The 14,529-nt window shown below is 38.7% G+C and overlaps 1 protein-coding gene across 4 annotated transcripts in view; it reads right to left on the bottom strand.

Annotated features, from left to right (window-relative positions):
* The window catches only part of LOC132130775 (retinoic acid receptor RXR-alpha-A-like), a 152,041-nt gene that overhangs the window by 46,904 nt on the left and 90,608 nt on the right, over positions 1 to 14,529 (bottom strand). For all 4 annotated transcript variants that reach the window (XM_059542580.1, XM_059542582.1, XM_059542581.1 and 1 more), the window contains exon 3: positions 481 to 719. In XM_059542580.1, the coding sequence (XP_059398563.1) occupies positions 481 to 719 (239 nt within the window). The remainder of the gene's footprint in view (positions 1 to 480; positions 720 to 14,529) is intronic.

The following is a 14,529-nucleotide window of genomic DNA, read 5'->3' as shown; positions in this document are numbered from 1 at the left end:
ATGTTTGGATTGCTGGGTGGTCTGACAACTGTTGCTTCCAAATAACAGCAAGACTGTTTTCTGTCCTGTGTTGATGGATTATTTAAAGTTTTAAAAGTATTAAATTATAATTAATTTTTTGTTAATTCCTGTTCATTCATAATAGATCAACTAATTTTATTTATATTTAACCCCTTCCCAAACACACACATATACATAATAAATATTAAAGTAGAAGAAGGCTGTCAAAGAAAATTAGGACACTGCCAGCTTTGATGTCTTAATTGTGAGCCTTTTAAATGACAAAGAGATGTGCAAGCCTATTTATGGAACAAAAGACTGATTGAGTGAGAGTAATGGAAAAAGAGCGAGTGATACAGAATGGAGTTAAATTGAACGATTTTTAATGGTGGTTAATTATGAAGCACAAATACGACTTCTGAATGCGAGAGCTTCTTTTTAAATGCAGCTTTGAAGTAGGGTCTCGGAGTATGGTTTTACCTGCGGACTGATACTAGGGCCGTAGCCCATCCCGGGTGATGCCATGGAATGTGGTCCCATGGGTGAGCTGATGACAGAGAAGGGAGAGCCCAGGCCGTTCATGGGTGAGCTTAGAGTGCTGATGGGGGAGTGCAGAGACCCTGAGGGGCCTAAAGAAGTCGGGCTCAGCAGTGATGGGTGCATCCCACGGTGGGATGTGGGAGAGCTGAGAGGAGAGGACGTCATGTGTCCCGAGGAGTCTGTGAGGAGGAAAGTGGAAGGAAGTGGTTAGAACATTTACCTTAGTTTTAGTCTGCAGCTATTTGTCAAAAAATGTCAAAGAAGGGATGATTTCCTCTATCCAAGTATTAAAACAGCTAAAATACTATACACCAGAGAGAGAGAGAGAGAGAGAGAGAGCTGTTGGGAACTTTTCACCCACTTGCTGAACCTTACATTGCATGATTATTCTGAGAAAGTGACAAAAGACAGACAGTCACATGGGTGCACTGCACTTCTTTATCATCTAGCACAGAGGTCACCAATTTGCGGATTGTGAATCATTCAGCATAAATTAATATATTTAGAAGCACTACTTTTTTCTGCACATGGCAAAACTGAGCTTCTGAAGACAGCATAAAAGATCAATTTCAAGTAAAAGGAGATGCTATTTATCATAATCTAATACTTAGACTATACAAAAAAAAAAAGAAGTCCTTACCACAGACTAGCTGTTTTAGTTTTTTTCTCCTCACTGGTAGTTTGTAATAAACCTTTATATTTACTGCAAAGCTGATTTGGATATTTATATAACAGTTTTATACCAGTTGCTTTTAGTTACTCAATTGTGATTTGTAAAAACACCATAATATTTGCTGCAAAGCTTATTTGGAGCTATCTATATTGTAAAAATCACAATAAAAATACATTTTAAATTTACATTTTTGCTTTTTTTTTACTTGGCAAATCAGCAGAGAGAGAGACTTAGAGATGTAATATTTCTTATTTTTGTAAGATATTTTGGCTGTGATTTTAAATATTTACAACAAACTTTCACATTAATTATTTAAATTTCAGGGTCATACTAAATCTGTTCCAAAATCTAGTGAGCTGCCTCTTTGTATACCGCCTAAATAAACAACCTCCTACTAAAGCAGCATAATAACAATCATAGAACCTCATTAGTAACCAATTTCGAACACTCTACACAAGTAGCGAAGCAGAGATTAACTAACAGAAAACTAGCAGAACAATAACCTAATAAGCCTTAATAGTCCTATACACAAAGAAACTCAATTCGAATTAAGTAGCAAATAAAATTTTTGGTACAGTCTATATACACTAGGAGCAAATACAATTCCTTAAAATAATGCCTCTGTAGAAACCTCACTAGTTTCTGGAACACAGAAGTTGAGTCCTGAAACGTTTACATTATTTTGGTACCCGTGATTTGTCTGAACATTGCTGGAAAGGAAATGCAGAGACTGGATTTCTTGAAAATTTAACCGAACACACCTACTCTAGTGTGTGTTTATGTGCTTTGGGAATCGCTTTAGAAAACAGAGGGCGAGAAAGAGATTGCGAGCGAGATACAAGGTCAAGGCCCTAAGGATGCCATCTGATTATAAGCACTCATTTTCTGCTTCCGTACTCTTCCTCGCTTCTCGCCTCATTCTCCACTCCTCGGCTCTCCTTGAACCTGTCCGTCATACTGTCAGCTGTCATCAAGAGACGATGGAGGTACATCTGTCAGTCTTGCCTGGGTGACAAGGCCATATTTCCTGTGTCCATGACTGCTAAATTTCTCTCTCTAACCTTGTCTTGTTCTTGGCTCACTTTCATCTAGCTCACACCTCCCTTCTTCCTATCTCTCCATCTTTTCAAACCTGCAGGCTTTATCTCCTTGAATCTTCCCTGATTTCATTACACAAAATCTTTTCCTGAAGGGTTGAAGCAGTACCATATATTTTGCTTGGTTAAAACTAAGCACAGAATAAAGCAACAGCAAAACAAGCATGCTTATGTTTCATGTATTTTGTGACTTAATCCTGTTACACAAGCGCCTAGACTCACAACAGGCTAGTTTCATAAAGGGGGCTGCATAGAATACGGATGATGTATTACTCAATTAGGTGACAGCTGAGAAAAACAGCATGTCCAGTCTGTGTTTTCCAGGAGCTCTCTGTCTCCACTTGCCTGATGTCACTTCACAGTGTCTTGTGATGGATTCCAGGCCAAAAGGCACTTCGAGAGGGCGGATGGAGTATATGAGAGAGAGCTTGTCAGTGGGGTATGCTAACAGCTGCCTGCCTGCCAGATCTGCCACGCCAAACACTTCCTCTACATCCTGCCCTCCTCCGGAGCACTTCCTGCAAACACCCTGTAATCAGCTGCAGCGAAAAGAGACGCTTCTGTCAGTGCATTCATATACACATTCACACCCGCTGATTGCCAAAAACAGCGATTAATTAATTCTCTAATGTCACGGTGTCACATAAACAGGAAAACATGGTTTCCTGGCACATGGAAGTGTAACATAATTATTATTCAGTCTAATGAGGGTTTTATCTTGTGGTGATAAGACTCCCCGAGATGGTGGTCTGCTTCAGAGACACTTTGATGCCAATCTGTCAGTTGACAGCTGCAACACACACCAGGGTCAGATTGGGAGTGTGATGCCATGTTCTAACTAGGAGTGATGCGTCAAGCATCCAGTTTTTATTCATTTATTAAAATGTTAATATTTTTGAATACTGAATCAACAAAACTAAATATTCCAATATTTTTCATTATTTATTTATTTTAAACATATAAACACAAAATCAAATAAAGAGAGTTATTTGGTGTGCACATCCTATGTATTGTATTATAATATACTGCGTATGTCCATAGCCTGTACTATTCATGTGTGTGTGTGTGTGTGTGTGTGTGTGTGTGTGTGTGTGTGTGTGTGTGTGTGTGTGTGTGAATTATATAGTTGTGCTGCCAGTTGGTGGTGTGTTTCTTACTGTGAAGGCTAAGGTGGCCAGATCAGGATTACAGATGGATAAAAGGAGCTCTTATTTAATCCACCCCAGAGAGGGGCACAGCTGGTGGAAAACAGGATAGAGAGAAACTAAATAAAAAAAGGACAGAGAAAAGAGAAGAAGAGACTTTCACAGTGACGTTGTGGTGAGATTTTTTTCATTCAAAAATTTTTGTTCAAAAGAGGACTGTTGATCTAGACTAGGATGTGAAAACAGACCGAATCAGGGTTGCCTGAATGACTAATTTTTAACTGGAAGCCTTGTATTACTAGACTGGTTTCAGGTTCGCCTGACTCAACTAGATATGTTTCTTTGGTAACACAAAAGACTCCGTCTGGCATTCAAAATCTGCAGTAAGCATGTTAATTAAAGCAAAAACGACAAGAAACACAGAAAATAATGTAGCTAATCTAGTACTAAACTTTTTTTTCTGTCTCTCACACCTTTTATTTTCCCATTGTCTTTCTTTGTCCTAACCTGTTTGGGTGGGAAGAGAAACATGTTTTACAAGCAATCCGAGAAAGCTTCTATAAAACCATCAGGGTGCCGTGCTACCTGAAGCTCACTGGATAAATATGCTAGCTAGATTAGATAAGAGCAGGAAAGACTGAAAACACAGGCCTGGCAACGTCCAAATAAGAGTGGCAGCCCTCCAAGCTTCACCCTATGCCAAAACACAGCTGTCACCAGCAGTTGATCACCTCAAAGGCATCTGACAGGTACAAACCAGCAAATAAATCAGCAGGAATCAGGATCATTATCCCATGACATATTGAAGAAAGGTGCCCTGCATAAAGCACAACAGGTTGCACAGCCTTTTAGGGCAGGTTAGGAGAGGACATAGTAGGGTTTGTAACCTATTCACTTCCATTCATGCGCAAAAAAAGCAGGTATGCAAACATATGCATCTTTTACTGCATATAAATTTGTTGAATCTGCAACCCAAAACAATAATATGGGTTAGAATAAATGAACACTTAAAAAATACAAAAATAATAAATCAAACAAAGTTATATGCTTTGAGTCTTTGACAGTTACGGTCACAACAAACTTCTATGATATTCAAATAATCATCATTTATGATGACTACATAAGAGGTAAAAAAAATAAATAAATACATATACATAGTTTACATTTCACCAAAGAAATAATTTAGATCCAAGCATTACTATAAGAAATTATTTTTTGACTAGAAAAAATTTCATGATTTTCTCAGAATTTTCCAATAGTTTTCTCATTTAAATCCAATTAAAAAAAATGTAAATCAATTTTTTTATATTTCGAAATTTTGTAAAAATAGTCAATTACATTGGATCATGCAATTGCAAACCAAAGGAACAGGAACAGGTTTTTATGCAGCCAAGCGATCAATCTGTGTTGTTTATAATCGAGATATAGATTAGATAGATAGATAGATAGATAGATAGATAGATAGATAGATAGATAGATAGATAGATAGATAGATAGATAGATAGATAGATATCTATATGCAGTAAAAGATGCATATGTTTGCATACCTGCTTTTTATGCGCATGAATGGAAGTGAATAGGTTCACTTCCATTCTATCTATAGATAGATAGATAGATAGATGGATGGATGGATGGATGGATAGATGGATGGATAGATGGACAGATGGATAGATAGATAGATAGATAGATTACTTTTATTAACAAGTAAATGGAATTTAAATTCTTGAGATCTCACAATAAAAAACCCAATGATCAGCATCCTATAGCTCCAAGGTGGCGCTCTACACAACCTTTGAAGGAAACGAAGAAACAGAGAGAAAGGAAAGAAAGCAATCTCCTATTCTCTGTCACACGATACCCAAAGACCACACACAAACACGCCTGCATACTATCATGTCGGGCCTGCTGTTGTGATGAGTGCATGACTAATGTTTGCACTTGAAAGGAGCTGAATGGGTTTGATTGGTCACGAGAGCCTCTCTTGTATTCTTCTGATCTCTGCTTCACAGGTTTGCTGTGACAGGCACTATAACCACAGTTTCATATTCATTCCACTTATTGCTCTGGGCCAGTTACATCACTGCTGAAGAACAAAAAGAGCATGCATTCCCATAGAAAGATAAACGGAGTCCATAAATGACTGCCACGGCTAGCTGTAATTTGCCTGGAAAACATACAGGTGGGAAAAGACCCTTACAGGGGGATTCCTCAGGAGACACCCATGTGTGTTTTGATGAAAAAAAGAATATATTTTGAAAAACGTCTTCATTGCCCTTTCATTAAATAGAAAAAAAAAAATCTTTGAAATATCTTCTTTGACGACATTTTTTATTTATGGCTGAACTATACCTTTAAGGTGTGCATGGTCTTCTTTCCTCAATGTCTGAATCCAACTGGTCCAAACATGCCCTGTTAGCGCGAAGAGCTAGTAGGCATCCACAACAGCAGCGTCTGCATTATAAATGGAAAACAGGAGCAGAGCTGCACAGGGCTGAGAGACTGCAACAGCTGTCCGTCTCTATAATTCATCCTCTAACGCCAGAGAGGAGGATGGAGATCATGAGAGGGAAAACGCCAGGTCTGAACATTCTCCACAGGTGGCTATCAGCTAATGAAAGGGTTTCACACAAACAAATGAGGTAAACCTATGTATTTTCAAAATCGACTAGACTGTGGGAGGCTGATGACAAATTGACTCAGAAACAGATACATGTAGAACAATAGATTAGATTGAGGGGTCTTTATATTAGTTCTTTTAATTTTATATTAATTAATTAATTCTAATGTCACACTAAGGGCCTGTTCACACCAGGACGAATATTTGGTGCAAAAATTTGGTGCGATAAACACTTTTTAACTGAATGACCAGCTGTATGCATGTTCAGAGCAACATAAACATTTCCCATATGCATGCCGTCAATGCTCTTAATTTATTTATTTATTGTTTTTTTACAGACAGGCATTATAAATCTCTTTTCCATCACACTGCAAATAAAGTTGGCCAACCATTAAGATTCAAGCTTCTGTCACATGCCCAGAGCCACTGCTGTGACTTTCACTGTATGGACACAAAAACAAACAAAAAAGGGAAGTCAGCCATGAGGCTCAAACCTCCAACAACTGTATGATGTTAAAACAATGCCCCAAAGATTTATAATAACTGGCTAATCACTGATCCCATCCTAGCTTTCCCATACTATATACTTCAGGGATCTCTCTGATCACTTTCCATAGCCAATCTCCAGCACTTTTCCAGGAAAATCCCAGTCATTGCACACACCCCCCCCCCCCCCCCCCCCCCGACACAAGCTACAAAAGACACAAATAAGCCCCTCATGAGACGTCCACCGACACTTTCAAATACTACACTGAAATATGTTGAAGTTTTAGTGCCTTTGAGAGAAAAAAAAACGAAGCGACACTATCTATTATTCATAAAGATGTTTGGCACTGGCTGTCGTGCTTTTTTGAAGCCCACAGATTGTGGGCGCTCTGACGGCAGGATGAAACGCATATCATTTGCATCTCTCTGAAAATACTCAGGTCTATTCGTAAGTCAGGATGAGGGAGATTGGGGGAAACACAGCAACTTCCTGAGGAACTTTCTAGCCGGTGCTTGAATTAATGCAGGGACTAAAAATATGAACTGGCAACCGGAGTTTATGGAGATTCTGAGCAAACAGCCGTCCTGGCCCCCGCTGCCGTGTGGAGAGATTTACCGACTAACAAGCAACATACAGTATTTACTGTATACCACGTCTTTTTGACAGTCATCATTAGTGTTATTCTTATCATTATATCTTAAACTGCAGCTGTTGTTTATTGTTGTGGATGAAGCATAGACCACATTTGTTGTGTGAACGCAAAGACACAAGGCCTGGTGCAGGCATTAATCAGACAATTTTTTTATGTGTTTGTATAAACAGGTTAATCTGCCACGTGCCGTGAAAGCAATGGAAGTAAACAGAGTCGGCTGATGTGTTTACTCTCGACTCTGGGAGTGCTGGCAGCCTGGATGCAGACCGGAGCCAAGAAGAACATAAAGCTACCCTGCTGAAGGAGACCCCTGTTCCTGCATGGGGGCCTGGGCCCCTTTATCCCCCACCCTAAAGAGGTGCTAAAATGGGGCACAATATAATTATTTTGCAAGACATAATGAAATTAATCTTTTGTAGAAGATGTTTTCTTCAACTCTGGGTACTCCCATTCTTTTTTTACCCCTGTACCAGACATTTCTTTCATTTTTCAAACTTAAATCCTGAAAATACATCTTTTTTTTTTGTATGATGATAATCCAAACAAAGAGTGATTTAATCAAAACAACTGTATTATTATATGACTTCAATTCCAATGATGTATAAATTAGATGTCATTTTTTTTTTAACTTCGACCCACCACACTAACCAAAAAAATTAATAACAAATCCAGTTATTTCTAAATTTAAGGTACTTGTTTACCAAGGAACCAACACTGAGCTTGTGGTAAAATATGAAGATATTATAAACTAAATAATATTTTATATATATGTGTGTGTGTGTGTGTGTGTGTGTTTGTAATACATAATGATAGACATAAGATGTGCATTTATCTTGTCTTTAGCGTTGTCTTGAATATCCAATCAAGCTGTACATTTTGGCAAATTATTTAAGCAAGTGTGCAATATTGTGAAAAGTATTATTTAAATGTGTGTTTAGGATATATAATGCTAGAGATCAAATTTGCCTTAGCAAAACAGAGTCAGTTAATGTAAAAAATATAACACTTGTTAATTCCACAACAGAACTGATAAGTTATGCAATACAGCAATTTATACTTTCTAAAGAGGAAAAAAAAGTGACAAGTATCCCGTTGTGTCTGTCTGTTGGACACTGTTATTGGATAAATTAAACTAGTGATAGTGTGAAAAGTGTGTTTTAAAGTTTATTCCAGAACTAAAAGTGCCCACAGTTGGGGAAACACCCATAGACACAGAGCCTTTAAGTTTCATCGTAAGCATCGTCACCAGACGAGATGCAAGTTGACAGCGGAACCGCAAGTGTACCGGGACCCAAGAGCAGTTTGAACAGCAGTTCTTCTGTTTCAACTCCAAATGAAGGATTTGCCAGGGCCTCTAAATCAACAAGCATTCAGACTCACAAAACAACAGCACATAAAACTGAAAGAAAAACAAAACAATGAATGTTGGATGAGTATTCACAGGAAAAAGCCCTGGCCTGCCCACCGAGGATATCGCGGAGTGTGGTAAATTGCCACCCACAGTTTGATAGATCTAATGTCTTATTTTCACAAATCTGCTTTAAGAACTGGCATCCATTAAGAGCTCAATTCGGCAGTCAGGCTCTCCATTTCCACTTATTTTAGGGGGGTGTACTGTACAAGTGAGTGATGTTGTTTACCTAGAGGAGAGGAGAGAAAGTGGAGGAGACGCACTTGGCTGAGAATGAGAGCAGATAAGAGGAGATTACAGTTGCTATCACTCCTGCAAATATCACAGCCTAATTGTTCTCTTTAACTCTGAGGTGATACCATTCTCCCCCTGAGCCAACCCACACTCGAAAACATGCAACTCTGTGTGCACACACTTTGCCTAAAAACTAAACATGCCGCTTACAGCCTTGCCTTTATGAACACAAAACTAATTCTCATAGAATGTTATTTTTACTTTTCACTAAAGCTGTTTTGATTTAATGGTCCACTGTGGAAGAAAGCCAACTGTGCAGTGGGGAGCTCAAACACAAAAACATCAGAAACTTTGATTTAGTTCTGTCCTTGCTTTCTTTAGAAGTAATAATTTTGGGAGGGTGGGTAATGAGGCAATAATTCATTGCAAAACAATGCAGCCACAATGTTTCAAAAATATGCACCTTAAGACACAGTGTAGCTCTGGATGACTTGTTAAAGTTTATGTTATTCTGATTTCACAGATACCATCAACATATCATAAAAACAAATATTTTTAATATGCTATCCATTAAGTGTGATTTATATAGTCTGATTCACAAGCAAATGACTGAGACGGTTCTTTTAATGAATCATTCATTGCAGTGTCTCTGTCAAATACAAAGCTTTGTATTTTTTCTTGTTAACAGAGGATTATGAATGTTTTCCTTGGTTTGTTTTAGTTCTTGAAAAAAATATATTTGCTATAAATATATAAAATATAAATACATAAAATAGCATAGTAATTATTATTTATTGGTCTTTGCAACACGCCTAAAAACGAATAATAAAATAAAAGTGTACTATATCAATATAACTTATATTATATGCAAATAAAAAAAAACAATTCATTTAAAATTCAAAGGTCCACTATTATATTAAATCATAAGGATAATTAATGTATGATTTTTCAATAAAAATATGATTACAATAAAATTTTGAATAAAGAGACAATTTCGTGGTCAGAATTTATTTTTTAATCATCACAAAATTCCAGGTTTCCAAAAAATATTAATTAGCACAACTGTTTTCAAAATAATAAAAAATGTTTCTTCAGCACCAAATCAGCATTTTAAAATTATTTTTTAAAGATCATGTGAAGATTGGCATAAATTAAACCATATTAAGAAAGAAAACAGCTGTAATAATGTGTCATAATATTACTAGACTTTATTATTTTTTTTCTGTAATTTTTCTGTGCTTAAATCTTACGGATCCCAAACTTTTGAACAGAAATGTATATAAAAATATAAAAAAATCACTGCTCAACTAAAAAACACAACAACAAGCTGTATGATAAGATGCATCGCACATGTACAAGACAAGTGACACCAAAGTTTAATACTTGGCATTTAGGGTTTCAACCACTACTAATAACTGCATTCACACACACAGAACCTTGATCCACCTCTGAGACTTTCTCAGAAAAGCTCCATCATTACAACTCCATTCGTCCCCCACAGATCTGCTTCCCTTTGTAGCTTTGTGACACAGCAATGACACATTTCAATCCTTGCATAATGCTGAAAGTAATCAAATGACTGTAGCAGGAGGGTGCAGACTTAAGACCCAGCGAAGTGCTGCTGGTGGTGGCCGGCGCAGTAAGAGCAGAATCAGTTGAGGACATGATTAGAGCAGGAGCGGGACATGACAGGGAGGGTAATTACGCGCGGCCACCCGTAGCATCCCTCCCTGGAGAGCCGGAGCGAGACTCCCATCACTTCACAGCGGAGCTCTGTTATCCCTCTCCTTTGTGACCGCAGGAGGAGAGGCAATATCTACACAAAACCCTCATGTTCAACAAAAAAAGACAGGCAGTCGGGGTCCAAGTGTGAGATGCTAGCAAAAAGCATTCATCTGAATTAGCGATAATGCCTGAATGAGAACAGGTCCTGTGGCACTGGCTTTAATGCGAACAGAATGGCCCGCTGTGGTAAAGGCAGGGTTTTAAAAAAATCGAGGGCATTAGAGATTTATTAGAGAACTACTCTGCTAAAAAAGTACAAATGTGGCCTATGAATTTACACTATCTATCTATCTATCTATCTATCTATCTATCTATCTATCTATCTATCTATCTATCTATCTATCTATCTATCTATCTATGTGATGTTATCTAGGAAAACCCAACACATGGTGAAATTTTAACTTTTTTAGTTTTTGATACCATATGAAAGTTTCTTTCTTTCATTTTTTATTTTGGCCATAGCTTGATCGTAACAAAAGGGATGGCTATCTGAAGTTGGCTGATAGCTATTTTTTTTTTGGAATGGACTTCTGAAGTTTAAAGTGAGACAGGTTTCCAAGAGCTGTTTGTCCGGAGCTCTATACTGCATCATGACACAAACAGACTAACATTACCCTAATGAGGACAGTTTTTCGTTGTTTGTCATGGACATTCTCTGAACTTTTGACCACTCCTTGTATGTTTAGACAGCACGAATAGTGTACGTACCTATGTTTAGATTTAGAAAAGTGAGTAAATTTAAAAAAACTTTGCGTGCCATAGTTTACACAGGACTGGCGGGAAATGTGCATTGAAACACCTTTATTATATTGTTCACGTGGTTTATTTTGATAGGTTAACTGTTTTTGTGGTGTTAAAAGAGTGGTTGATTGCGATTTCACTTTTTTAACGTTAGTTAGTTTGTAATGTCGCTGTTTGAGCATAAACAATATCTGCAAAGTTGTAGCGCTGAAAGTTCTCAATCTTTTAAAATTCTAGCTGTTTAATGTCAACAAAAACGGCTGGTAAAGGACTACAACAAGCTTCTTCCCGGGTACGTTACGTCACGAACCCAGATAAACCCCGCCCCCCGGGAAAACACAACAAAGCGGGCGAGGCCATGTTCTGCTGCTTTAGAGAAGAGGAAAAGAAAACAAGGGCTGCACATAAAAATCTGTGAATATATGAATTGTGATTCTGTCTTCTAATGATTATAATAGATTCACAAGTTTCAAAACCAATGTGATAAAAAAGCAGTGGTTCTCACTCCTGTTCCTCGCGTCAACCTACTCACCCTCTCATTCAGATCAGCCCCAACAAACTGTTCCATTTATACATTTATTTTCACAAAGGAATGAGAAGCGTTACAAATGGACGCGCGTACGGTTGCTGTGCTGTATTAAAGCTTTAATCAGAATAAAACCGTATATTAAAAACTAACAGAAGCAGTAGCATTTACCAACAACAGCATATCTAAATGTATGAGACAACAACAAACAAACATACCATTAAGAGCTGTGCTTGCAAAGGTTCTGCGCGATCCTCTCAATCAGGCTCAAATTGATAAGCGATATATAGGACGTAATGGTTTACAATATAACTGGAGCACATTCTGAGCTTGAGGGGCGGGATGTTCAGACGTGATTGAGGCAGTTTAGCGAATCACAACACACTGAGCCATCTGACCAATCTCAGCCCATCGCGTATTTCTGAGGGAGGGGCTTCATAATAACAGGAAATAAATCGACGCGTTTGTCAGAGAAGGGACAGATCGGTGTGGAATGCGTAAAAATGATGCATGAACACGTTAGACTGCACCCCATGAACACAATCAAGCCTAGAAAAAAAAATGTAAATTTGCCATTCAACCTTTTTTTTTTTTTCTTGAAAACATCCCAGCGCGACATCTGACGGGTTTTCCCAGATCACATCACACACACACACACACACACACACACACACACACACACACACACACACACACACACACACACACACACACACACACACACACACACACACAGCCCTTCATCATACACAATACCCATCATTCACTTCTCTGGTTTCTGTGGACATAATCACTGACATTAAATCAAGTATGACATTACTGTATTAAAGTTACAATAACTCCATAACATGTAACTTAGATGGCCTGCAGCCAGGGCTGGGTGGGTTGGTTTTCCAATGTTTCCTTAACTGGGAGCAGTGGGTCGTCTTTATGGGGCTTGAGGAGAGTCTGGCGGTCTGGCGCTTGAATTTTACACATCCCAAAAGCCCTCGCTGCAACAACACCAGCTCCTTTCAACGCACATGTGGTTACATAAGCTCGTGCCAATTAAAAAAAGGGGAAACAAAACCAGACGACAGCGGAAGGAACAATAAAGCGTAATATGCAACTTACTGGTTCTAAATTCTGTATTTGAGGGGGGTGTCGACCAATCAGATGGCTGTGATTCAATTTGATGTTTATAACAAGAAGTGAGGCTGCTGATCTGATGGCAGTACGCTGTGGAATTTGTCACTTCCTCTCTCTCTGTATGTGTGTGTACGGCTGTGGGCGACTGGCTATTTCAAGACAGAAACTGTATTCACTTTCTGTTCTGCAGTGTATCGAGAGAACAGATCTCGCTAATGTAAATCTTCCTGAGTGCAGCCCACCGTAGGATTTACGTGCAAGGTTGGCACAGAAGCCTATTTCAGTGTCAAAGTGGCATGAATGTGTGAGTAAAAACATTTGTGTTTGTTTGTACGCATTTCCTTGAAAAAGTCTAGCAGAACGAGTTTCTCTGTCGGTCCACATATATAGAGCTGCTTTGAGAAGATAAAATCAGGCTCTATAAAAAAACACAACAATTTCTTTCTATCACACACAGTCAGATATGTTTATGCATGATTCGTTTTGGTTTTTCGCCTTGGAGAAACACAAAGGGACAGGTTTCCCATTTCAGATGCAGTTTCTGGAAAGACCTGAATTTTATTGACCGCATAAGAAGCCTTTGAAATCTTTTTCACATTTTATTTCTCTTTTGTCCTCTGTTCTGCTTGGGTCCTGTTAATGAAAGGCAAATGGGGAGAGATTGGGTTTTGGTGAGCTGCTAAAAGAACTGTGAAGGCCTTGGGGGTGGGCTGCTCCAGTCGTCCACCTCCTCCCCCCGGAAAAGTGGAGAACAGTTGTGTGGATCCCTGGGTTGAGAGCAGGGAAGGGGGTCTGCTCTGGGAAACTATGCGTCTACGTGAGGCAGAAAGAGGCTTTGCAGGCCGAGGGGAATGCGTACACCACACCGGAGGGGGCAGCAAGTGTGTGTATGCGCGAGTGTGTTTATGTGTATATGGAAGTGCGCTATATGTCTTATGGGCAGTGTTGGAGGTAACAAGTTACTAAGTAACGGATTACAGTAACTATATTACTTTTTTGGGTAACAAAGTAAAGTAACGCATTACACTAATAATAATGGTAACTACACTACTGTACTAGACTATAGGAACGCGCTTTCCTGCGTTACACATGCCGTGTTTTCCTGTGTGTAAAGTTATGGGCCGGGTTTCCTGATAACGATTGATCTTAGCGCTTAAAAATGTTTTCTACGAGTAATTTTACGATCGTTCGTTATTGTTTGACGTGCGTTTCCCAACATTGCACGTAAAGCAATCGCAAGTAGCTGTGCTTTAAGTGCTACTTAGGAGTCGCTCTCTGTTTGTCAAGTGCTGAAATGTCATCTTATATAGACGGTTTCATCGGGCGCACGCGCCTGGCCCTAAGTTAACTCCGGTCTGTGTTGTGTATATCGGTCTGGCTGCGATGCCTTCTACAAACGCAGTTAAAGTTAAGGTGATGAGTAGACTGAAGTTGGGCTCAGGTGGTTGAATATCAAAACGAGGCACGTGTTTTTATATTGCTGTATTTCTGAA

The sequence above is a fragment of the Carassius carassius genome, chromosome 47 (assembly GCF_963082965.1).
Source record: "Carassius carassius chromosome 47, fCarCar2.1, whole genome shotgun sequence".
Classification (NCBI taxonomy): Eukaryota; Metazoa; Chordata; class Actinopteri; order Cypriniformes; family Cyprinidae; genus Carassius; species Carassius carassius.
The sequence above is the reverse complement of the archived record's forward strand: the minus strand, read 5'-3'. Positions and strand labels throughout refer to the sequence as shown.